Genomic DNA, 26,549 nt, shown 5'->3' with positions numbered 1-26,549 from the left:
GTCTTTGTAGGTCATGGTCTTTGTAGGTCATGGTCTTTGTAGGTCATGGTCTTTGTAGGTCATGGTCTTTGTAGGTCATGGTCTTTGTAGGTCATGGTCTTTGTAGGTCATGGTCTTTGTAGGTCATGGTCTTTGTAGGTCATGGTCTTTGTAGGTCATGGTCTTTGTAGGTCATGGTCTTTGTAGGTCATGGTCTTTGTAGGTCATGGTCTTTGTAGGTCATGGTCTTTGTAGGTCATGGTCTTTGTAGGTCATGGTCTTTGTAGGTCATGGTCTTTGTAGGTCATGGTCTTGGTCACATGGTCTTGGTCACATGGTCTTGGTCACATGGTCTTTGTAGGTCATGGTCTTTGTCACATGGTCTTGGTCACATGGTCTTGGTCACATGGTCTTGGTCACATGGTCTTGGTCACATGGTCTTGGTCACATGGTCTTGGTCACATGGTCTTGGTCATGGTCTTGGTCATGGTCTTTGTAACTCATGGTCTTTGTAACTCATGGTCTTTGTAACTCATGGTCTTTGTAACTCATGGTCTTTGTAACTCATGGTCTTTGTAACGCATGGTCTTTGTAACTCATGGTCTTTGTAAGTCATGGTCTTTGTAGGTCATGGTCTTTGTAGGTCATGGTCTTTGTAGGTCATGGTCTTTGTAGGTCATGGTCTTTGTAGGTCATGGTCTTTGTAGGTCATGGTCTTTGTAGGTCATGGTCTTTGTAGGTCATGGTCTTTGTAGGTCATGGTCTTTGTAGGTCACATGGTCTTTGTAGGTCACATGGTCTTGGTCACATGGTCTTGGTCACATGGTCTTGGTCACATGGTCTTGGTCACATGGTCTTGGTCACATGGTCTTGGTCACATGGTCTTGGTCACATGGTCTTGGTCACATGGTCTTGGTCACATGGTCTTGGTCACATGGTCTTGGTCACATGGTCTTGGTCACATGGTCTTGGTCACATGGTCTTGGTCACATGGTCTTGGTCACATGGTCTTGGTCATGGTCTTGGTCATGGTCTTGGTCATGGTCTTTGTAACTCATGGTCTTTGTAACTCATGGTCTTTGTAACTCATGGTCTTTGTAACTCATGGTCTTTGTAACTCATGGTCTTTGTAACTCATGGTATTTCATGGTCTTTGTAACGCATGGTCTTTGTAACTCATGGTCTTTGTAACTCATGGTCTTTGTAACTCATGGTCTTTGTAACTCATGGTCTTTGTAACTCATGGTCTTTGTAACTCATGGTCTTTGTAACTCATGGTCTTTGTAACTCATGGTCTTTGTAACTCATGGTCTTTGTAACTCATGGTCTTTGTAACTCATGGTCTTTGTAACTCATGGTCTTTGTAACTCATGGTCTTTATAAGTCATGGTCATGGTCTTTATAAGTCATGGTCTTTGTACTCATGGTTTTTGTACTCATGGTCATGGTGTTTGTACTCATGGTCTTTGTGGTCATGGTCTTTGTGGTCATGGTCTTTGTGGTCATGGTCTTTGTGGTCTTGGTCTTTGTGGTCTTGGTCTTTGTGGTCATGGTCTTGGTAACTCATGGTCTTGGTAACTCATGGTTTTGGTCTTTGTAACTCATGGTCTTGGTCTCATGGTCATGGTAACTCATGGTCTTGGTCTCATGGTCATGGTAACTCATGGTCTTGGTCTCATGGTCATGGTAACTCATGGTCTTGGTCTCATGGTCATGGTAACTCATGGTCTTGGTCTCATGGTCATGGTAACTCATGGTCTTGGTCTCATGGTCATGGTAACTCATGGTCTTGGTCTCATGGTCATGGTAACTCATGGTCATGGTAACTCATGGTCTTTGTAACTCATGGTCTTGGTAACTCATGGTCATGGTCTTGTAGCATGGGAATACGCAGTCACTTCATATTATTCTACAAAAAACAACTGGCCATCCGAGTTAAAATGATTGTTTTTCTTTATGTTGCACACTATTGCGATTTGTAAAGGCGTGCTGCCATTATGCTACCCCGGCTTAGGTGTGGATTTTCCTCCCTGTACCAGCCTAAGCTTGGTCCGGATGGCATGCCATGCCACAATATGCATGGTTAACTTTTATAGATTATCAATCCGATGTCTAGTGTGGCTTTTGGCTGAGCGATAAATACTTTATAAGCGTCATGCGGTGTGTCTTTTTGTGTTAACTTGATGGTCTGAGTCTGGTGACAAGGCGGTAACGTCCAGCAGGTCTTCATTTTACTTTGACCCAGTCCTTACAGTGTGTCCCTGATTACCCATAATGTGAGCAATTTGCATTTAGACCACACGGTTACTGCTCAAGAGTACCCGGCATGCCTAGCATCCAGCTGGTTTCCACGGTTTCACTAGTGCTTTGCATACGCATGGACACGTAAGTATGTGAATGTGTTTTTTTTTTCTTTTTAAAGTTGAGGTTCAACGTTCTTGTCCGAATGGGCATCGCAGCAGAGCTCTGTGAGCATTAAGACTCGAGCGTGTAGCAGACTCGCCAACTCACTCGGTGCCACCCCGAGGTCTGGATCCGCCGATATCCAACAGTGAGCTCTCGGTGGGCTGGAAAGCCGTGCATAGAGTAGGTGTGCACTGCAGCTCGCTTGTTGGAGGCTCTGCGCTCTCCTTGTCCATGTTCGGTCCGGAATCCTTTTCACAGTAGTAGAGGCAGCTCAGAGGCCTTCGTTTTTGTTTGGTATTGTAAAGCGCTCTGACCCCGGGCCCTAGGTAAAGTTCGCACTATATACAAATGCATGAATAAAGGGCTGGGGAAGCTTCTTGGGTAACAACGGGCACTAAGCTCCACCGATCTCTTTTACCGTGCCCCTTACATTTCCCCACCCAAGCTGTTCAGGTAGTGAATTGACCGAGCAAAAGAACTACCCAACTCCAAGCCTGTGCATCACCCGCAGTGAAACCGTTTTTTTCAGGGTTCCGGTCTGGTTAGACCAAGATGGATGGGAGGAGTGGAGAAAATTAAGCAGATTAATCTTGGTGCATGTATGATTGTGAATTGTAAACTTATTCGAGAAATCTGCTTGCAATCATAGAAGGGGTGTGAAATTTAAGCTACTAAGGAAATTACACGTTTTTTTATTCGACTGAAATGTCGTTTCAAGCTGCAGTACGCATTTTTGTCACTTGATGGTGCCAGCATGTAAATAATTAGTCGAGAGATTAGACCTGCTTAGCTATTCTGCATGCATCATTCTCTCTTCAGTACATGCTTGGCAAATCTTACCTCTCCTTAATATTTTAAGTGAAAGATAGCTGCGTTTTCAGTGAAGCTCATTTTTTTAAAGATCTGTGTAACTTAGCAAATCTAATAACATTAATAATCGAAATGCTTTATGAGCTCTAGGAGACGCTCAGACCTGCCTCTTCAACTAAGAGCCTTCATACTACCTTCACACCGGCTCCAGGGCCTGCACACCCTTTGGGTGATTAGTTGTGCATTACAAATCCCTGTAATGTATCAACAAAGTTTCAGTGGGAACATTTGTCGGTGTGTGTGTATGTGTCCCCCCCCCCATTAAAAAAAAACCAATGTGTGCTCCTTGTAGCAAAACTGAAGAGTTTCTGACTTTTCTTAGTTGACCTGAGGACAATATTGCTGGCTATCAATACAATTCTTCATGAAGTCTAGCAATTCAAGCCTCATCCTCTATTGAAGGCATAGCATTGCCTGGACTTTGAGTGTCCCCCCCTCTGTTGCTGTATCTTAGTATCTGAGTTTCTAACTTCTATGTCCCCATATTCTAGTTCACCAACCTTGGAGCGTTAAGTACATAAAGGGAGTAACTTGGTTTTCTGACGAATGCTTCTCACTGCAGATGCCTCACCATTGAATATTCCTGAGGCGTCAGACTGGGTCCTCGAGTCTTCATAGCAGTGCTCCTGCATGGCACCAGGTGGAGCTGTGCGGTTCCATATTGGCCTCGTGCCACTCATGAAATGACACGGCGGAGCTGTATAAAAGTGCACGTCATTTCCTTTCTTTCCACAACTTTTTATGTGGATCCAGAACTCGGCCCTTTTTCGTCAGTTGACCTATTCCTTTCAGAATTCTTTCCGGCATTCTAGGGAAAGATGTCCCCACCAAAGTCTACAGGGTTCAAACTGTGCTGTGACTGTTGGAAGAAGATTTCAGTGATTGACCCACGCGAGGTCTGCCTCTGGTGTTTGAGATCGGACTATGACTTTCAGGCTTGTTAAGAATGTGCTTTCATACAACTGGCTGTGACCTGGGCCATGAAGCGAAGCCACGGACCTTGCGCACTGTCCGTTTCAAGTCGAGGGGGCAGACTCATTCCTGCTCACAAGGTTACTCACACAACAGCTACTCTTCGCTGTCGAAATTGTCCCCGAAGTTCAAATCCAAGAAGAAGCAAGAAGTAGAAGTGGAACTGACCTCATCCCGCCACTGTCTAAAGAAGTTGGGAGGGCATTATGCTGCCAACCGATCTCGCTCCCTATCCCTGATCATGGAACCGGTCCCACAACTGGTCCTCTTGCGTCCACTTTCCTGTTCCATTGGTGACGCAGCAGCAGGTGAGTGCTGTCTAGGAAGCTATGCTGCATATTTATGGCACTCTTCCTGCTCCTTCTGGCATGTGCCCTCGAGGAGCCACATGGGCCTCCAGTCAGATTGATACCTGGAGGATCCATTCTCTGTGCACAAAGAACCTCTATTTCTGCACTGACTCCGGTCCTGTCTTCCACTCCAGCTGAAGTTCTGCGTTCGTCCCTTCTCCACTGAGACCTGTCTTGATGTCGCCGGAGGTCAAGTCCCTGCTGACACAGGTGTCTGACATTGAGCAGAATCCTCTTTGATCCCAACTGAGGTTGCGCATTGACTCCGCTCCAGTGCACTCAGTTCCAACATGCTCGGATTCTGACAAAATGTTTCTTTCCCGCAAAGCCTTTCTCAGAAGTTTCATCACCTTTTTGATTCAGACTATGATGATGATGATGTCGATTATTTACCTTACACTATGATGATATTTACATTAATTCTCCAGGTGGACAAGATTGGTGTCAACCTTGGATCCCACACAGAGCAAAGGACATCCTTTGCTGTAGTGATCAGACATGCAGCTGAGGTTCTGGACCTACAGATACCTTCAGTGGTAGCCAAGACAAATGTTTTTAAGGAGGATTTGCACGCAGGCACGCTTCATCTGGGCCCTTCGTTCCGTTTAATGAAGCCCTTACTAACACTCTAATGGGCACTTGGGTGAAGCCTTGCTCTTGCCTATCAGTGAACAAGTAAGTGGCTAGTCACCATGGGCCAAATTTTCCTCTGCTGCAAACGACTCCTGAGAGTTTTGTGGTCCAGGAGTCAATCAGTAAAGTTGGCCATAATGTACTCCCTGTGATTCCTCCGGACTAGTTGTTGAAAAGGATTGAAGCGTTTAGACAGCGACCCTTTTACATTTGACACATTTATTTCAGCAAAGTACAAAACTTTCTCAAATAACCTTGTCACACGAACCACCCTTTGCATAACCATTCTTGGCTGGCTTAGATGCTGGTTGGTGTATCTACTCCAGTCTGATCCCCCAAATACTATCTGGCATATCCAATATCACTCATCAGGCATATTGCTTTTTCACTATTTTTACCAAATGTTCTCCGCATTCATCTGCCTCCTGAGAATGCTATTTAAGTTTCTGGAGCTAGGATATTGATAGCTGTGATGATTCATTTTCACCGGAACAAGACTTTTTGACTAGGTATGTTGTAGTTGGTCACATTTGCATGATTGTCTGTTAAATGTCATATGTTTTATTTCACTTTACGGAACAAGGAAGTCGAGTTTACAATGTTTCTTCTCAGCTGTAGTTTTGTATTAATCTAAAGGACAATTGTCCTTGTAACTTTTGTTTTGAGCATTGATTACAGAGTAGACCTGTGATTGCTGTTGGATATTGTCTTATAGGTCCTATGATGCATCAGCCACCTGCCGCGCAGCAATACAGTATGCCTCAGGGAGGAGGACAGCATTACCAAGGACAGCAAGCTCCAATGGGGATGATGGGGCAGGTAAACCAAGCAAACCATATGATGGGTCAGAGGCAAATACCACCATACAGACCGCCCCAGCAGGGTAAGCTTGTGCACTTATTTATTTTAATCTTTACAGTTTTTCTGTGGCATTGGATTTAAGGCATTTCTTTTCATTCGGTAGCGTAATTTCCATATCCTTCGCATTTCAAACACTTGTCCTTATAATTGAAACTGTGCCTTCCTAATGTTGGAGATTTTGTTCTTTTGTTGAGGCTTCATGCATCTCAAAAATCACGTTATTTGGCGGGATGTGCTGCTAATCGAGGGGTCATTGTTTTTGTGAGGCTGTACTTACCCCCAAAGGACCGACTGGAGAGCTGGGACCTCTGGCTGCTTGTCTCCCCGCCGCCGCCAGTACAACGGGACGGCCGCCGAGAGGGAGAACCACAACTCCCAGCCTGCCTCAGTGCCACGCCCATTTCCGGCTATACACGTGTCAGGAGCTTCTCCTGCAGTGGTGCGGGATGTGCTGCTAATCGAGGGGTCATTGTTTTTGTGAGGCTGTACTTACCCCCAAAGGACTGACTGGAGAGCTGGGACCTCTGGCTGCTTGTCCCCCCGCCGCCGCCAGTACAACCGAGCGGCCGCCGAGAGGGAGAACCACAACTCCCAACCTGCCTCAGTGCCACGCCCATTTCCTGCCATGCACGCGCCAGGAGGCGCTTAAAACTGAGCTTCTACTCCCGCGGGACGCGCGCGGAAGAAGCCCGGGACAAGGGCGGGGCCATCTGTGGCCATCAGGGGCCAGAAGAGGCTGGGCTGGGCCACCCCCTTTGGTTCATCTATCAGGTAGTTTATGAACTGGCTAGTATCAGTTGCCAACGACTAACCGCCCCTATAGACCTTGGACGTTGTAAGACACGGGGTGGAGAAGACTGCATACTACTTACGAAAGGTGTGATTGAATTGAGTACCTGAACAGTGGTGGGGGCTTCTTCTTGTTGTTACTCCTTTGCTGTTAGTGCCTTAAGACAATTGAGAGGTAGAATACAGTGCTGTCTACTACAAAAGCAGTATGGCCACCAAACCAAAAACTCGCTCTACTAAGAGCAAATCCTGTACCTCAATCATACCCCCTAAATCATGCCCAACCCCCATCAGTACAGTGGATCAAATAACAACTCCAACGGCAATTGATTTAATGCTGAGGAAGGTCATAGGCGCAGTTAATGGGGAGATTGAGCGCACGGAGAGTCGCTTATCCATGACACCTACAACCGTGCCCCCTACACCAACACAAGTTTTAGATTCTAACTTGTGTGAAGCCTCACTCGATAGTCAGGATACATCTTTAGAACTTATCCCAAGTGCACAACGGGTAATAGTTGAGGGGGGCCAATCAGATAGGGTTGGTAAGGGTATTTCCCAAAGCAGAGGGAAGAAAAAAGATCCCAAAAATTCACGTACCAGGAAACAGAAACAAACTAGAAAAGACAACATGGCAAAAGAGACATGGGACGAGGTAGAGATAATAGAAGCCCCATGCCCTGTAACACCCCCAGGGTGTTTGGATCCTGTAATTTCAGAACTTCAAAAAAATCTTGAGGCTTTCATAGTGAGCCAAATAAAACCACTAGTGAGTAAACTAGACAAGATAGTAAATGAGCTCCACAAACAGTGCAAGACAAGGGAGGCCCTAAATACTAGTCCAATTGGAACTTCCACTGCAGCAGGGTCGTCCTCAATCAGGCAATCCCCATCTAAGAATAACTGTGTGAGCAATGAGCAGTGTACCATTGTACAAGTTCACGCACTGGCCAAAGTCCCAGCCCAGCTGGGGGAAACAAGCACACAAAAATGTGGGAATAAAGACAGAGTTAATACCCTGGGACACATAAATGTGACACAAAACCAAATAGGGAACCCCGTATCTAACAATCCGGCACATAACTACCAAACAGGCCCCGAGTATAATGATGGAATGTATTGTCCCCTACCATGTATAAATTTACCCCCCAAAGTAAGTCTATATGTTGTTGTTTTCACTGGAGTACCTGAATTAAGGGTGGGCCAGAAGGAGACGCATATGGAACTTAAAAATAAGATTGTCCATTGGTTGAATATCCATAGGCCATTGCAAGGGGAAGAACCTGGAGAGATTCTACATGTGAGAAGGGCAAATTGGATCGGTAGTAGGAGGAAAGAAATTGAAGGGAATTGTATTATAGCAAATTTTAGGAATCCAAACCTAGTGGAGTACATACTGGGTAACGGTAATAGGAATGCCACGAGCACTATACAAACTATGCCACTAGGGTATTTCTATCTCAGAAAACGTGACATCTTCCCTCCGAATCAGGCTCAGGGTAGGAAGGGCAGATTAACAGATGGGTACTGGGCAAGGAATTATGAATACCGTGGTTTCCCTACAGTAAATCAGGCCAGTGCTCAGTGGTCAAATAGATTTAGGCCTTTGCAATCCCTGGATGAAAATGAATGACTATTCCATTCAAGTCACAGTCATGATGGGATGGTCAGTCAGATGTCCAATGATTGCACTGAACGAAGGGGTCAGAGAACTCAACATGTGAAAGGGCCCCCAACTCCATTATTAACACAGGAAGGGGGTGAACAGGGGGTCAGACTTATGAGGAATGACAAATTTAATTTAAATACTCAGGGCAGTGAAGGTTCCAGGGGGGAAGGATGAACATTTTGTCCTGGAATGTTGCAGGTTTGGCTGGAAAATTTGAAAACATTGAGTGGAGAAATTACATAGGTGGCTTTCACATTCTAACCTTTCAAGAAACGTGGGCAGTCAACTCCTCTCCCTATCAGATAGAGGGCTACAAGTGCTTCTTCGTTCCAGCCCAAGAAAGTAGATCAGGAAGAGCCAAGGGTGGGTTAGCTATTTACGTTGTCCTTAACGTAGTGGGGAAATGGATAGCACCAGTCTGGACATCACATACCCTCCAAGCAATATCATTTCAAGGGCAAGGGTTAAAACTACAGCTGTTTAATATCTACAATTCAGGACCTATAAAGGGAATAATGAAACCCTGCAAGAATTAGATGGTAGACTCACTTATGAAGCCTAACATAGGAAGGAGGGGGGAGAACCAATTGTGGTACTTCTGGGAGATTTAAATTGCCATCTTTGTCCAAACTTGATCCCTGTTACAGCTGACTGGGATGCGTGCCCAATTAAGAAGGGGCCACACCTGGAGCATAGTAAGGAGGGAATAATAATAACTAAGGTACTAGACTCCCATTCGTTGGCACACACGATCGACCTGATTGCCCCTGGTCCTGAGGGCACGCTTATCCCAACATTTAAAGGAAGGGGATGCTCCTCTATTATAGACTTCATAATGATATCCGTCTTTGCTAAAAACTGGATTTTAGAAGCTAGAACCGAGTGGAGTTCCTTCAGCGATCATAACCCCTTAATGCTAGAATTAATCTACATGGGTCGCCTGGATAGGAACAAGCATGTAGATATAGTTCTGAGGCCCACGGATCAAGGGAGGCGATTAGGATGGGCGAAAATCAACTTGCATGATTTTTACAGCAAACTACTAGAAAAAGGCAAAAAATATGTCGAGGACTGCTTAGATCCATTACTAGAGGGTACTGAGCTAGTCGCGACTTTTGGGTCATTAACCAAACTGGCAGGCTCCTTATTGATAGCAAAGGGTCCGAGAAAGATCAGTACATAGCCAAGATGGTTTGATACCAATTGTTCTAGAGCTTTAAGGAATTTAAAAGCGAGCCTGAAAGCTAAACCTAGGGACAAGGTTGAAGTAGCTAAATGCAGACCGCTGTATAAAATAAAGGTGAAAGAGTGGAAGACTACTCTTCAAGCAGAAGTCTGGGCTGATTTAAGAGAGGCAGGAGAAAATAGGGACTTCACAGAATTTTGGAGGATTGTAAACAGGCCCTGCTTTCAGGACTGCAATGCTCCGGTCATTAGCACTAATATCCTCCCTGAGCAATGGGTCACCCACTTTGAAGGTCTCTATAATCATAGCAAGGAAACCACTCCAGAAGGGGGCTGGGATGGTACACGGTGCTCAGAAGTAGAGCTCTTATTAACAGAGGTAACTAAGGCAATTCAATCCCTGACCCCGAATAAAGCCCCAGGGCCTGATGGGACCCCCCCAGACCTATACAGAAGTAGCACTGACCTATGGGTGCCAATTCTGACGAGGGTTTTAAATGCGGCTATTAAATCAGGCCTCCCCCGATCTTGGTCTACAGCATTAATTGTCCCTATCTTCAGGAATGATCCGAAATGCTATAGACCTATATCGCTAATTGACATCTCAGCTAAGATATTAGGCCGGGTGGAACTGAACCGTCTTATGGCCTGGACGGAAGAGAAACACACCATAGCTGACACACATTATGGATTCAGAATGGGTAAATCGACCAGTGACCAGTGCCTCAATTTGTACTTGTTAGCCGCTAAGTATAATAAAGCTAGCAATGGCACTGTGTGTATGGGGTTTATGGACTTGGCAGCGGCCTTTGACAATGTGAATAGGAATAAGTTGTGGGCCATGATGTTTGTTTTCGGAATTGACCCGGGTCTCATACATATTTTAAAAGAATTGCACTGGAACACCACTGCTAGGGTCCGCTTTAGCATGGAGGGGGGACTGACTGACCCTTTTCTGTGCACAAGTGAAGTAAGGCAAGGGTGCATCCTTGCACCCTTTTTATTCTCGCTGTACATCAATGAGCTTGAAAAAACCCTCAGTGCAATGGAAGTAGACTGCCCCAAAGTAGGAACGCGTCAAATTCTGGTACTTTTGTACGCGTATGACGCGGTCCTGCTTGCACGAACAGCTAGGAGTCTTCAATATCTTGTGGACGGTTTTGTTAAGTTCATGGAAAATCTAGACCTATCGGTGAACCTAAGCAAATCCTTCGTCATGGTGGCAGGTAAAAAGCCCTCTAAGAAATTTTTGTTTAAAATAGGGAATCACAGATTGGACTCTGTAAGCACTTTTCCCTACCTGGGTCTTTTGTTCGATGGTGAGATTCAGTTTAGCTCCCTAATTGAGGAACGTTGTATGAAGTTGGTTTCTGCAAATGGCGCCATTTCAAATTTTGCACGTAGGTTGGGCCGCTGGTCTCCCAAACAAGTGATGTGCTTATATGGCTCGATAAGCACGGCAAAAGCTATATAGGGTACCGAGGTTTGGGGCTTTAGGGACTCTAAAAAATTACAGCTGGAGGAAGATAAATTTCTCCGGAGAATCCTAAAGACCTCTCAGGATACTCCTCCTGAGATTGCCCTTAGGGAACTTGGTACCCCATACATCACAGATTTGATAAAAATGAGGCCAATTATGGCATGGTTCAGAATCTGGACTAATCCAGATCCAGGCTGAGCAGAGAAATTGTTTCATATTGTCTGCAAAGGGATAAGGGCCTGCATATTCCATGGCTAAATTTTGTGAAAAGTACATTAGAGTCCATTGGCCAGCATACTCTTTTTAGTAATCCCTCCATGATAACCTCCAATTGTAAACCGCTAGTCCGGAAACTGCTGATGGAAAATTATAACATGAGTAGAGCAGGTACTGAGTCATCAAAGCGTTCAGTAGTGTCCCATTCCTTAATTGACAACGGGGTGGGTATGGAACCCTATTTATGGCTGATTCACAATCAGCAGGACAGGTTTTTAATGTGCCGTTTTAGGCTCAATCTGTTACATAATATATTATCTTATCCCTCTGGTTTTACCATAACTATTGAGCAGAAGGGTGCCTGCTGCTGCGACAATAGGTCTCCGCAGGACACCCTTCATTTTGTACTTTTTTGTCCATTTTATCAGTCCCCTAGGCGCAGTTTCCTAGTTGATATTTTAAGAGAGAAAAAATTGCGTCATGCTAAAGCTGCATTACTCTTTTTACAAAGAGCAAGTGATACTCTCACTTTATGTTCTGTGATAAGTTTTCTAAAAATTGCTGTTAGGCTAAGGAACACACGGGATTAAGCTATGATGTACATAAAATGTGTATTCTGTGTATGAATTTTTTTAGCTATGCATCGGTTTCTATTTTTTTTCCAAACTCACATATAGTTCAGTATTGTAATGTAATGAATTTTTATAACCTGTATTTTTATGATGGTTTTTATCATCGAAATAAAGATTTACTGAACTGAACGTTATTTGGTGTGAATTTTGTGCATGCAAGCCAAGAACTCGGCCCATCTTTATTTAGTGTAAGTACTTAAAAAGTTTGCCATTCCTAGATTCAATGTAGATGGTCTGTTGCCTCATTGACAAGATCTGTAATAAACTGTATATTAAAATGTATGATACGCTTAACTCACTTGAAGCCCATTGAGTTTTTAAAAGAAGCCTGGTACACTCTGTGTGGATCGAAGCAAATTAGCAGGTGCACCACCAGCTATCAGTTTATCTTGAACTCCATTTTGTAAATACCAGTTATGAGTATTCTGTGCTTCAAACCAGTTTCAACTGATTGGCAGCTCCAGTACTTCAATTTCTTTTTCTAGCTAGTCTGAAAAAACCTACAACTGTGACCTATCTTGAGAGATGTTTTCAGAGCTCCTTCTCTCCCTTACTTATGCAACCAATTGATTGTTTCGCAGATAGTTACCTTAATTGTCTGTTGATACTGTATTTTCTTCATTAATCCCATCCCTGCTTCTGTGAAATTAAATGCGTTGTTAAACATTCCTGAGTGCACATTTTAGGGACATTCCAGAGCTAATCCGGTTTTTATTTGAAGGGAGTATCAAGAATAAGTAATATCTCTCAATTGAAAAATCTACCTATACCTAGGGCTTGTCTAACTCGTTCTTTGCACCTTTCCAAGGCAACGTCAGCGAGTTAAACATGTGAGTCAAACTTTCCACTCAGGTCCCAGTTCAACTCTGTTTTGGACACAAATCCTACTGGAGAGAATGCTATATTTCTCACTCAGCTGCACAATGCTCTTCTAATGTGATTTTTTTATTTACAATTTCATTTTTGAGGACGCAGCAGAGATTTTCATATGCCTTTGCAGCTCATCATGCCTTGTGCCAAAACATTTTCAAAAAAGCTTCAGTGGTGCTCCAGAGTAGGCCTGTGCTTACTTTTCTACTCTTGTATAGGTGGAAGGCTTTGAAACCTCAAATGTTACGCCGACTCCCCTGAACACAAACAGGGAAAGTATTACAGTGACATTGGCTAAAATATTTAGAAACACATTACCTGATACAATTCTAATGCTGGGAAAAAATGAATCCAGAGTTCCTTACTCCATTTGCCCATTCTTCTCACGTCAAAGCCTTTTGACAGGCCATGCTGCATATTTTCAGGACAGCCCTGCCACCCTGTGAGCTGCTGTCCAAGGGGTAGTCTATGCCTGCAGGTTTAGTGAGAAAGGTAGCTCTGGAGCCGCCGGACTGTGAGCCTCTATGAACCTCGACCTGGGTGCCGCTGTTGAGAACTCCCATGCCTAGTAAGGTTCCCGCCTCTGCTCTACTGCTCTGTCTGTTTTAATGGTGGTCCTTTTGGCAAAGCACCGCCTTGGGGCTCAAAGATTTGACTGGATGCAGGAACTCTTTGAATCGGATTCCCATGCTTTATCTATGCGAAGACTAGAAGGAGGAGGATGACTCCAATGCTTTTACCTTTTATGCCTTCCCATGATAGAAGTTTGTTTATTCACTTCAGTGGTACAAAAAGCAGCGGAAGCACTTTAATTGCCTTCCTCCATGACTGAAACAAACTGAAATGTGTGTATTGAAATGCAACAGCAATCATCTGAAGTGTCAGAAACTTTGCAACCATTTAAAAGGGTGATTTATTCATCACATCCTTCACTGAAAAGTTTGGTGATTCAATCCTCATCAGCCGGACAGAACCCTAACGCTTTTCGATGGCTCCTCAGACAATGGTTCATAAAAAGCTTGACTCAATGGTCAGACAAGCCTTTGCATTAGTCTGCCTGCCCTTGTGCAAGTCCAGTACCACATGCCTTTGTCAGCTTCCGCAGTTTGGGTTTCGTCCACACTTTGTGGAAGCTGGTGAAAATGATGATAGTCAGCCTAGTTGGTCACATGTTCTCAGCACTGGTCAGTAATGGCTAGAAGTTTCTAAACAGATCAAAGTGTGGCTAGGAATCTGTAAACACAGTGGCTCAATCCTTGGCCACAACAGTTGCCTTGCTCTCGTGGTTGGATGTAATCCACTTGCTTCTTATTGGATGTCCAAGCAACTCCAGCAGACACCTCCTTAGATCACAATCATCTCTTAAAGGAGAAGGATGACTCCACCTGTGAGTGCTTTGAAAACAGTCATGTTATGCGCCCTTCCTTTCATACTGCCCTTCTACTGCAGAGACATGTTTTCTGTCACATGCTTCAATCTTGGAGGTGGAATCCATTATCCTGCTAAGCAAAGGCGCCATGTAAGTGGTACCCTTGGGGAAAATGACCCAGACTTTTACTCACTTTACTTCTTTGTCCCTAAGAAGGATTGCGAATTGAGGCCCATTCCAGTTCTCTTCCTCTTGAACCTATTCATTTGGCTGGACAAGTTGTAAATGGTGTCTCTGAGCGGCTTTCTTCTGGCCCCCAGTGTGGGAAATTGATTGGTGTCCCTGAGCCTGCAGGAAACTTGCATTAGTCTACTAATTTTCCATTTTCACAAATGTTATCTAATGTTTACTGAGGGTTCTCAGCATGGTCAGTTCATGTTTCTACCATTTGATCCGATGAGCATGAATGACATTTTCACCAAGGTGCTAGTTGCTGTGGCACGTTAACTCCGGCGGTTAAGTGTATTTCAATACTTGAATAACTGGATGGTGAAAGGAGAGTCTTCTGAAATGTTCACTGAACATCCTCAGTGCACCATGACAAAAAACGTAGCATTTAGAAAAAAGTCCTATAAGTTTCATCTCGCCAACACACACAAGATGGCCTTCAGAGGTGTGGTGTTTGGCACGACCTGCATGAAGGCATTTCCTAGTCTTCAGAAGATTGTAGATATGAGGGATCGGATTAAAATGTGTTCGAGGCATATGAGCTGCAGATTACACACTATGCATAGATGGCCACCTAGTGTTGGCCCGGATGTTTGCAGTTTGTTTTGTTGTAGAAAAGTCTTTGGAAGTCACGGGATAGGTGACTCCTCCTTTGGAAGATACTGAGCATGGGCATCGGCTCCATCCCCAGATAGTTTTTTCCGCCACTGGGCTCGGATGTGTTTCCAGTGCTCCGGGTTGGAACCGATTATCTTCGGCGCACAATCCTCACCAATTTACAGAAATTAAGTTTCGACCACTTTTCCAGTCGACGCTACTCTTCAACACCGAAGACTCGATTCCGGTCGTCGTCGACGGCCTTCGGGCCTAACTAGGCCTCGACTCCAGCTCATGGAAAGGACTCCATTTAAAAAGTGTCCTCAATGTGGGTCGAAGTTTCCCCACACCGACCTTCATGAAGTGTGTAACCTTTGCCTCTCCCCGGAGCACGAGGCCAAAGACCGTTCCGCTTGTACCTCTTTCAGCTCCAAAAAGACTATCCGGGACCGAAGAGCGAGGAGAACAATGGCTCGATCTTCAGCTTCGATTCCGGACGACATCTTTGAAGAAGGCATCAACGTTCCAGAACAACACAACGTCAACAGCAATTCCGAGGCAGACGACTCCGAAGTCGAGGACATCACTCCTGCATAGCGGGTCTTAAGTAAGACCGTCGACCCCGAGCCTTCCTCGACACACCCAAAGAAGGCCCCGGTCACATCCTCGGGCTCGGGTGCACACGACACACTGCTTTTACTGCCCCACCTTCGGGCCTGGCTAAGAAGCTAATTAAGCCTTCTGGCGACTGGGGCTCGAGTCGGCCTTCGCACGGTGCCGGCGCACATTTACCGGCACCGAAAAAGACAACTTCACTGGATACGCCGATATCCAAACCATCGGCGCCGAAACATACCACTACTCTTTCGGCACAGAAACCCTGGTCTGAACCAAGCAAACCCGCTTTGGATTCGAAAAAACCACCAGAACCGAAAAAACCATTGGATCCAAAAAATATAACTGAACCGAAAAAAGCTTCGGAGCCGAAAAAGACTCCTTCTCCAGTTAAAGACATTGCCAAAAAACCAAAACAAACCGCTTCGGTGCCGAAACCTTCCTCCGCACAAAAAAAAGGCCTCCTGCAGAGGACTTACTTTATCCAGTCCCTGCTCAGAAGACTCTAGCTAAAGATCCAATTACTGGACAGCTAATTTTGGCTTCAAAAAAGCGACCACTGGACACACCAGCTCTGCATTCAAAGAAAAAGGACATGGCTACCTCTCCCTTAAGACTGCCTTCCCCTTCTCTTTCACCTGTACCATCACCACATCCTGCCATACCACAACATTCCCCAGCATCCTCTATCATACTAGACGATGACAACAGGGATGATAGCTCTGACGATATGGAGGGTAACATACCTGATCCAGCTACTCCTACAGGATCACCTAACCCGTGGGATGATTATAACACCCCAGATGTCCCAAATGTCCCTCAGGATGACATATACCCCTCAAGGCACAGGGGAAGAGAGATACAATTGCTCCAAGAGGAAGCTCAAGAAATCCTCCTCAAAGCGGCCATCGAACCGGTCCCATTCAAAGAACGGAACAGGGGAGTGTACTCAAACTACTTCCTGGTGCCAAAAGTGGACGAAAGCCTAAGACCCATCCTGGATCCACGGTTCCTAAACAAGTATGTAAAGACTAAAAAAATCAAGATGATGTCCCTACAAGAGGTCATCCCACGGATAAAAACCGGGGACTTCTTGTCCACCGTAGACCTCAAAGATGCGTACCTGCACATCCCCATGAACAGGCAGCACAAGCACATGCTAAGATTCACAGTAAACAAGGATCACTACCAATTCACAACCCTGGCATTCTGTCTAAAGTCTGCACCAAGGGTATTCACCAAATGCCTCGCAGCAGTGGCCGCACATCTGCGAAGAGAGGGGATACACTTGTACCCCTACCTCAACAAACTGGCTCATAAAGGCAAGCTCTTACAGGACATGCAAGGTTCATGCAGAGCAGGTCACAAGAACGCTAACAAGCCTGGGATTCTCCATACACTGGGGAAAATGCTCAATGGAACCAGAGCAAGTGAAGATCTTCCTGGGAGCTCAAATCAACACCGTCCAATGCAGGGTGTTACCCAGCGAAAAGAGGACACTCAGCCTACTGAGGGAGAAACGTCACTACCAGAAGGGGCGAGCTCTGACAGTGAGCAAAATTTTGGGAATGATGGCGTCATGAATACACCTGGTCCCCGATGTACGCCTACAAATGTGACCACTCCTAGAGTGGCTGCAAAAGCAATGGTCACAAGCTACAGGAATTTGGGAGGATCTAGTGGTTGTAACGCACAAGGTGCAGGAAGAAATGAAGTGGTGGACCAAAGAGAGGATAACAATAGGGAAGCCTCTAACGCCACCGGACCCAACAGTGACCATCACCACAGACGCATCCCAGAAGGGATGGGGTGCACACATGAACAGGCTCAGAGTGAGAGGTCTGTGGAGCCCAGCGGATGCAGTCAGACACATCAATTATCTGGAGCTGAAAACAGTTTTGTTTGCCCTCAAGGCCTTTCAGAAGAAACTGTACAACCAAAAGGTGCTGATACAAACAGACAACACCACAACTATGTTTTACATCAACAAGCAGGGGGGAACTCCATCATTCGCTCTGTCAAGCTTGGCACAGGAAATCTGGAGATGGGCAATACCACTCAAAATAGACCTGCTAGCCATACACCTGCCAGGGAAGGACAATGTAGAAGCGGATTGGCTCAGCAGGCAGACTTCAGCATCCCATGAGTGGGAACTCAAAATACAGGAAACAGAAAGACTATTCAGGAGGTGGGGCACCCCGACAATAGACCTGTTTGCAACACGCCAGAATGCAAAATGCCAGTACTTTGCATCCAGACAACCAGAGGCACTATCCCAGGGGAATGCCCCATGGATAAGCTGGTCAAAAACATTTGCCTACGCTTTTCCCCCCCAGATACCACTGATCCCCAGGGTTCTCAACAAATGCATGACGAGCAACATGACGCTCATCCTGGAGGCACCACAATGGGCCAGGCAGACCTGGTACTCACAGATAATGGTGATGGAGCAGGGTCCACCCCACAAGTTCTCAAAAAGAAGAGACCTACTCTCCATGGAAAATGGAGAAGTTCTACACCCAGAGCCGGAGAGCCTCAGCCTCTCAGCGTGGCTCCTGAGGACTTAGAGTTCGCACATCTAAAACTACCAGAGAGCACCCTGCGGGTGCTGCGGGAGGCCAGAAGGCCCAGCACACACAAGTGCTATGGGGAAAAATGGAAAAGATTCACTCAATGGTGCTGCAAGAAAAAACTCCATAGAAAGCTGACCAGGGAATCAACGGTGCTAAGATACCTCACGCACCTAATAAAAGCTAAGCTAAGCTCATCCTCGCTGAGTGTACGCCTGGCAGCGATTGTGGCATACGCAAGAGGAGAAACTGGAAGAAGCTTCTTTACATCTCAAGTAGTAAAAAGATTCCTGGAGGGGGCTAAGAGAATAGCGCCACCAAAAAGGATGCCGCCGCCGGCTTGGAACCTGAATGTGGTACTGACAGAGCTCATGAAAGCACCTTTCGAACCCACCCACAAGGCATCACTGCAAATGCTGACAATGAAAGCGGCCTTTCTGGTAGCAATCACCTCGCTACGGAGGGTGAGCGAACTGCAGGCTCTAACACTGCAGGAACCCTACATCCAGATACACAGAGACAGGGTCGTGATGAGAACAGACCTGCACTTCATGCCGAAGCTGGTGTCAAGGTTCCACATGAATCAGAGTATTCAAATTCCTAGCTTCTTCCAGAACCCCACGACAAGCGCTGAGAGGACGCTCCACACTCTAGACACAAGAAGGGCAGTGATGCACTACATTGAAAGGACGAAGGAACACAGGAAGACAAAACAGTTCTTCGTATCCTTCGCAAACAGTTACCTGGGTAGACCAGTGACTAAGAACACCATAGCTCTATAGATCGCACAAACGATACAATTCTGCCACAAGCAAGCGGGGCAGGAGCTAACAGGAGGGGCACAGGCCCACTCAACCAGGAAGAAAGGAGCAACAATTGCCTTTCTGGCCAACACACCAATTCAGGACATATGCCTGGCGGCAACATGGGCTTCAGTGCACAAGTTCACTAAGCACTATTGCGTGGGTGTTCAAATGAACAAGGAAGCACAAGTAGGACAAAAGGTGCTTCAACATATTTTCAACAACCAACTCTCATCTTCCACCCAACTGCCACAAAAGTAACAAAAACTGCTACAAAGTCTATGCACAACATAGTGAATCCAGAAAGATTCACGCTGCAAAACGAATAGTTTCTTACCTGTCAGTGTAATTTTGCAGCTTGAAGATCTTTCTGGATTCACTAGCGAACCCACCCGCCTCCGCCAGAAAGATGAGGCTGGAAAAGAAGGTGGAAATGCATAGAAAAGGAAAAAGCTGAAGCTTTCAAGATACGTGGAAAGAATTACGTAAAAAAAAAAAAGAGGATTAACATACATAGCAATGGATTCACTACAAGCAAAAAAGAAAAAAAAAAAAGAATCCGAAGATGGCGCCCAAGGGTGGTAGCTTCCGCCGGAAGCATGCCAACGTCACCGAAGGTACACCAGAAGGTGGGACGTCGACGCCCACCTGGGCTACAAAAAAAAAAGAAAAAAGCCTACGATTCCGGACCCAACCACAAGATTGCGGAATATGCACAGCATAGTGAATCCAGAAAGATCTTCAAGCTGTAAAACTACACCAACAGGTAAGAAACTATTAGTTCTCCTTGACAGTCTATCTTATGGAATGAGAGATTTTACTAAGTCCTTATTTGGGGGTCCCTGCTTGTAATACAGAGAAGAAATATAGTCCTGTGTGAAAGAAAGAACAGTCTTTCAGGGCAGGCTACCAATCTCGAACTGTTCACCTCATGTCTCTTGCGGGAAACGCCCACTAACCATGCTGTCTATAGCATGTAGTCTTCACCACACAGGTAAGAATTTGTACCTTTACCATACAGGTAAAAGTATTTAAATAACACTTTTTATGTTACTTAAAGCAAAAGCAGTTTAGGTGCAGGTAGAGGTAAAGAGAAGTAAGGGGGATTTTTAGTGTTATGGGGTGGTTTATGTTATGATCGAAAGTTCTGGCCTGTCTTCCGATGGCAGAGGCGTATAGAGACCTTATCCCCTGATACATTACAATTGCACAGTTTAGATCTATGTTTTATATTCACTTTTACTGCATAGATAGGAATTTTATTTAATATCTATGAAGGCGCCATTTTTTCAATTCCTCTAATTCGGGTATGGGCTTTATTAACTACCAAATAAAGGTTTCACTCCCAATGAAAACAAGTTGAAATATGGACTAATAGCCTGTTATCATCAGCATATCCTATTCAGAAAAAGATGCAGCAATCCAGGCAATGTCCGTAGGAAGTAAAGTTAATCTTTTTAGGCTGAAAATACTTGGATTTTTTTAAATTCTTGTATCTGCATCCTGTAAACAGATTTTTAAACCAAATATAAACTTTCAAGAGAAAGTTGACCAACAGGAATTTGGATGTCATTTGTTATTTTCTGAATACTTCAAGTGTGAGTTTCAAGGTAAATACCCATGTTGGTTGAACAGTGCAATTGGCCTCTTTGTGTGAAACGTTATTTTGTTCTTTGGAGTAGACCGTTCCCATTTCTGGACTGCTAGAGAAATAGGAAAGTGTTTTGATGTACCCATGTAACTCTTTACCATACTAATAACATGGATATACTTCCACGCTAATCTCTTTTTGATTACCAAGATCCACTTGTAATCCATCAGCAGCTCCGGGACAAGTGTTTGACATCTATTTCATTTGCATGTAGTGATGTGCTTTGTGGGTGTTGGCAAGTGCTAGAGACTTTGATTCCTATGTAGAGTTGATAATGTAAATGTTATAAACTATCTAAAGAGGTGCCAATCATTGGACACGATTCAATGTTAATAATCAAATAAAGACAATCTCTAAATATTGTGAAATTTCAAAAATTTATTGTAATGCCTTTTCGTTGTCCCTGACTTTGTATAATTAACATAATGCAAATTCAATTTTAAAATGTGATGAACACTTTAAAAAATGTTTTAGTTGTTTATTTTATGCCATCAAGTTGATTAGACTATTATTAAACTTCCATCGCTGTTGTGCATTTCTGTTGACTCCATTCCACCTCCCACCCCGGATTCAGGGTTCGTTTGAAGTTGAACTTTTGGAGCTGTATGTTTTTATTTATGAAATATTTTTGGGTGTTTACCGTTTGCTCACCTTGAGTAGCATAAAATAGTTAAAGAGCAGTAGTGATTTTCATTACTTCAAGCTCTACTCAAGTGAAAACATTTTAAGAACTTTACCAAATGCTAATATCATTCTTCACAATTTTAGCTAAACAATCGGAGGAATCAAATCAGTTTGTGTATAGAAAACCAGTATAATCTCATGGCTTTCTTAAATACCAAAGTTATTCTTGATCCCTGTATTTGGTTAGTAACATTTTGATCGTGTTAAATGCAGGGTAGTAGAATTATTCTATTGGTGGCAACCGTGGGTATGTGGGCAGTTATTTGAAGTTAGTCTTATTAATTTAGAACTCTATTATTAATTTTTATTTTCTCAAAGCAAAAGCCTCTTCCTTAGTTTCTCATAATACAGATTGACCTTGCGACTGGTGTATTTTAATGGCAGCTGCACGGCATGTAGGCAGACACTTTTCATTCAAGTGAACATATATCCCCAGCATTACATGGCATTCCTTTGCCTCATGCTAAAGTTGTGATAGTCAGACCAGTTGTTCCTGGAAACAGTATTTGATGTTATAGTGTAGAATTGGCTCCCTTATTAACCAATAATTCACTGCAGGTAGGTATCCCCGCTACAGGCTGGATGATTGATTCCAGAAGACCAGGGTTTGAATTAAAATTACCTTTTGGTTGTAGTGATAATTCTTGTTCTAGCTTATTAAATACAGTAAAATGAATATAAAAATTCTTAGTGCGAAGTAGGCCCTCATCCTTCTTCCTCCCCTAAAGATTACTTGCTAGACACAGTTGGTACTGTATGATCTGTTTAACACTGGGTTTCTAATTAGTACATAAAAGGCCTTTGCTAGTATAGTACCCTACTACCATTCTTTTGGTGATGGAGAGCCAATTTGGTATTCTGAGATGATATTCTTATTGTTCAAATCTCCCTTACCCAGTGAAAGGAATATGTTTTCTAAGAAGTTTTCTAACTCGAGGCCGATATCCAGGTTTAGTAAGGCATGTATGGAAGTCAAGTCTGGAAAGAGGTTTGAAAGAAGGAAAACGTAAACCTGAGAAATACAAACTGTGAAACAATTGGAAAAAATATTTTAGATATTTAGGCGAATAGTGTAATGCATTGAATCATGAATTTATTAAAACAGCAGAGATTGGTTTGTAAAACATTCAGAAAGGAAAGACAAAACAGTTCTAGGCGCATTGATTGAATTATCTCAGCAGACAGTAATGGCCACATCAAAGTCCCATCATTTCTTTAGACTGTTATTCCATTCTAGAGAGAGACCCTACCTATGCAAATCATGTTGGTTCTTGCTTCAATAGGACCAGTCCAGCACAATCAGTCGAACCATGTCCCCTCCAGACCGGGAGGGAAGCAGCCCCAAACATTCAGATAGGCAGAAATATTTACTAAATAAATGTGCTCATAGGAAGCTGGGTCACTGGTAAGCTACACATTTGTGTCCCTGGCTATTGTGCACGTAAAAAAATGATGATAAACCCTTTGTGAACAGGAAGAAATAAGTTAGCCTGTATAGTAGGGTTGAACTGGAAAAAACTGGAAAGGGACTGAACAAGAGCTGCATTTTGCGCAGTGGGGGCGGGGGGGGGGGCGCAGGGGGGAGGACTCTTATGCTCCATGCTCTAGACTTCCACTGGAGTGGGCAGGACTTTGATGAGGCTGAATCAGTTGAATATCTTCAACCATTTAGTAACGTCTTAAGTGGAAGCACGCTTGATTACAGCTCAGGTTTTAAACAACTGATAGATTGTTGCTCTCTGTCATGATCAGAAACATCACATCAAACCAAAATAGTCTAAACCCAATATTTGTTAAAATGTTTCTGAATTCTCTTGCTGGGCATGTTATTCACATAATTGACAAAAGTAGGTTCTTACTGACTGAATACAATTCATATCCATCTCACTCACATGCTGCTCTCCACCAAGATCCTTTCAACCTTTACTGAGGCATGTCAGACCCCGCAAGGATCTCGGTTGCTTCCCTATACCAACTGTCTCAGTTCCCATATGCCACCAGCCCTACCTTCCCAAGAGGGACGTTATCTGTGAAAAGCTCATTTATGTAAACACATTGCCTTTACCCACTACTACAACTAAATTGATAATACCTACCTTATCCTTCCTTCCATCACAACTGCAGATCTGCTGTGGCTCATCAAATAGAGATATCACACTCCTAACTGTCTCAGCATTTTTTAATCGAAGACCTGGTTCGGTGAATCGTTGCAATATTATCATGTTTAACTTTATCCCCCTAATTACTCAATTTTCTGTCTCAACCAAAAAGTTCCATGTGGTGGTGGAATAGCCATCATACTACAGATAGCTCAGTTTCTCAAAAATTGCACTTAGTACACTGTTTCATCCTTCTGTGATGCATTCATACACATGCAGTCACGGGTAGGTTTTAGTGGCCCTTGACTAACAATAGAAATTGGAGTGCAGCCACCTAGACTTTACTTTATCTCTATTTGATATATGTTTATTGTCTAAACCACCATCTGGCTTTTGCCCGGAAATGTTTCTGGCTAGACCTCCAGCTTCATTTATAAAGTTTTATATAGCGCAAACAAGACCTGTGAGGGGATCCGAGCCCTTTACGGGAGGTGGGGGTGTGTGTGGGTTACATCTGTAAAAGACAGTCATAAAGTGCATCTCTTTAGGCGACCAGACTGGGGAGCTTCTTGAACAAGCCAAATGTCACTAGACAGAAATTCTTCATTAGAGTGGGGTGCTTTTTCATCCTCGATCTCAGGACTCCATTGCCTCATTAATATTTTGGCAGTGAATGACCTTAATCTGTTCCCTTGAGATTGCAGACAGGGCTGCATTTTAATTAAAAACATTGACTCTGCAATCCAGTCCTTTAAATGCAAGATCCTGCAGACAAAGCAAACCCCAAGTAGGACTGACCCACTTGCTCCCTTGTCCTTCTGGATTCATTATGGACTCAGTTCCGATACCTTTTTAGGTCTCGTCTAGTGAAAGCAGCACATGCGCTGCTCGCACTATTGCGAGTACCTTTTGGAATCGATTCTGCTGCGGGCTCGCATGCATGTCTGCTCTTGCCATTTGTCCATAGCAGACAGCATGTGCGTGTCCGTAGTCCGTAGTGACTGGACAGCCCAACGCCATTTTGCAATTTGGTGTCCTAGCAACAGAAACGCTTTTTCCTGTACGGCGTGGAACTTGGTGCGTATTCTTGTTCCCTCTGATTCTTTTCTGTTGATGGCCTCACGGTTATTAGGTCTCGGCTCTAGGGGTCCTCTGTAGTTCATGTTTTGAACTAACTCTTTCTGCTTTTGAAACTGTCTCTCACAGCATGTTTCTCCTAATGACTTGTGCAACTAGCGCTGTTTCTCTTAGGGGCCGAGGGAGTGCTGGTCCTGGCACAGAATGTGGAGACTCCCGAACCTTCTAGGAAGATGTAATCCCCGCTCGTCATGACTCTCACACAAACCGTTTTATTCTTTCTTGTTATGTCTCGTCTCCTCAAAGCTTCCTGCCTTTCTGCTCTTCGCGCCCTCTGACCACTTTTTTAAATGCCCAGTTATGACTCTCACACAAACTGTCTTTGGGACCCCCTCACTGGCGTCCAGGCCTCAACACCCTACCTACAGTGGTGGCGGACAAACGGTGAGCGGCAGCAGCTCTGCTTTGACTAAAGACATCAGTTTTCGTGCCGTCGGCGGCTGCGCGCGCTCCGCCTCAGAGGCCTCTATTTAGGCAGGAAAACACAGGTGCTACTGTCTCGAGATCGTGTTCGACTCATGCGTGCTGCCACTTCTAACGCCATCGCCATTTTAAGTTCAGGCAGGAAGTAGAAAAGCGCGCCTCATATTCCTTACAGACGCTGCTGAGTACCACGCCCTATGTGAGTCTCGTGGAAAGTGTTATCTCAGAAATTGAAAAAATCAGCAAAGGGGTTTCTCATTAAAGGATTAGGGTGTGTAGGCGCCTTGCTCTGTCACACTGTGTTGCGGTGTGCGTAGACATCTTTCCCTGGCACGCTGTCTCTTAACAAAAATGTTCATCTTTTTTTAAATTCCCCTTAGCCTGTGTCGTCACACTCACAGCATCACACTCGCAGCATAGCCTGCACACTTTCCTCAGACTACCCTTCCTTGCCGAAGATCACTTTTAAATGTGTCCATGCCCGAGCGTAGGTGGTGCTGAGTGTTCCTTCGCCTTCCTGAATGTAAAGTTATCTGCTAGACAAGTCAGTGTGTGGCCAATAAAAGCCGGAACCAAGGTAGATACGAAGATCTACTTTATTAAGTATGCACAAGAGCTTCGCGGAGTGCACAGCTTAAAAGACCGAACTGCTCTGTGAGTCACCAGCTGTCAACTGTCAACATTCCAAGGCTGACTGACAGCTGGTGACAGGGCAAGCATAAATACGGTGTCCGAGAGCGGACACAGGTGTACAGTTCACAACACAGTGCCTATTAGCTGCCCAGGTTTCAAATTGCTTCTGCGTGACATTTCTATGTTTTCAATCCAGTTGTAAATGACGTTCAACGGCCAAATCTGTGACACTTAAAAGTGACAGTTTCTCACAAGTAGATCAAAGCAATGAAGTGAAAGACACTGTACATACATCTTTGGCAGAGTTACACAAGGTTTCAGCTTTGTATCGCAACCTTCGGACCACCAGGAGCACCAGTGATTACAATCTTTGGCAGGCATCACACTTATTATGATGGTTACAGTTATGTGCTCGGGTCAGATAGTAGGGAACCACGCTACAGGTTCATTTGTAGGTACACACTATCATCGTCCGTCCCGGGCTGGGGCCATCAATGTCCCATCCTCTCCCCCCAACAATGATTCTCTCTTTCTCCTCATTTCTACTGTAGAAGATATGCAGATCTCACCTCTGTATTTGTTCCAGCATCCCCACTTATGATCCCATTTCGTGGACACCCTCTCCCTTTATGCACTGCTTTTTCCACAATCATAGCATAGTCCATGTCTTTTGCCCAGTCCCGTAAGTGCAGTGTCGTGTCCAACCCCCATTTCTGGGTGATATTTAGTTTTGCAATGCTCCAGCCCATGTGGCCCATGACTACTCTGCTTGTGAGAGGTCAGTTGCTTACCAGATGTTAAGGAGATATAGTGTGGGGGATGGTCGTA

General features: G+C 44.5%; 2 protein-coding genes across 4 annotated transcripts in view; both read left to right on the top strand.

The window, feature by feature from the left end:
• SS18 (SS18 subunit of BAF chromatin remodeling complex) overlaps positions 1-26,549 on the top strand; it is a 359,812-nt gene that overhangs the window by 191,856 nt on the left and 141,407 nt on the right. For all 3 annotated transcript variants that reach the window (XM_086965659.1, XM_086965658.1, XM_086965657.1), the window contains exon 6: positions 5,926-6,093. In XM_086965659.1, the coding sequence (XP_086821785.1) occupies positions 5,926-6,093 (168 nt within the window). The remainder of the gene's footprint in view (positions 1-5,925; positions 6,094-26,549) is intronic.
• Positions 17,286-19,751, top strand: LOC147724065 (uncharacterized). The gene is made up of 2 exons (XM_086965660.1): positions 17,286-19,387; positions 19,478-19,751. Exon 1 carries the CDS (start codon positions 17,958-17,960, stop codon positions 19,071-19,073), a length of 1,116 nt encoding a protein of 371 aa, XP_086821786.1. The 5' UTR covers positions 17,286-17,957; the 3' UTR covers positions 19,074-19,387; positions 19,478-19,751.

The sequence above is a fragment of the Lissotriton vulgaris genome, chromosome 4_1 (genome assembly GCF_964263255.1).
Source record: "Lissotriton vulgaris chromosome 4_1, aLisVul1.2, whole genome shotgun sequence".
NCBI classification, from domain to species: domain Eukaryota; kingdom Metazoa; phylum Chordata; class Amphibia; order Caudata; family Salamandridae; genus Lissotriton; species Lissotriton vulgaris.
Note: the sequence above shows the minus strand (reverse complement) of the source record. Positions and strands in the feature narration are given on the sequence as shown.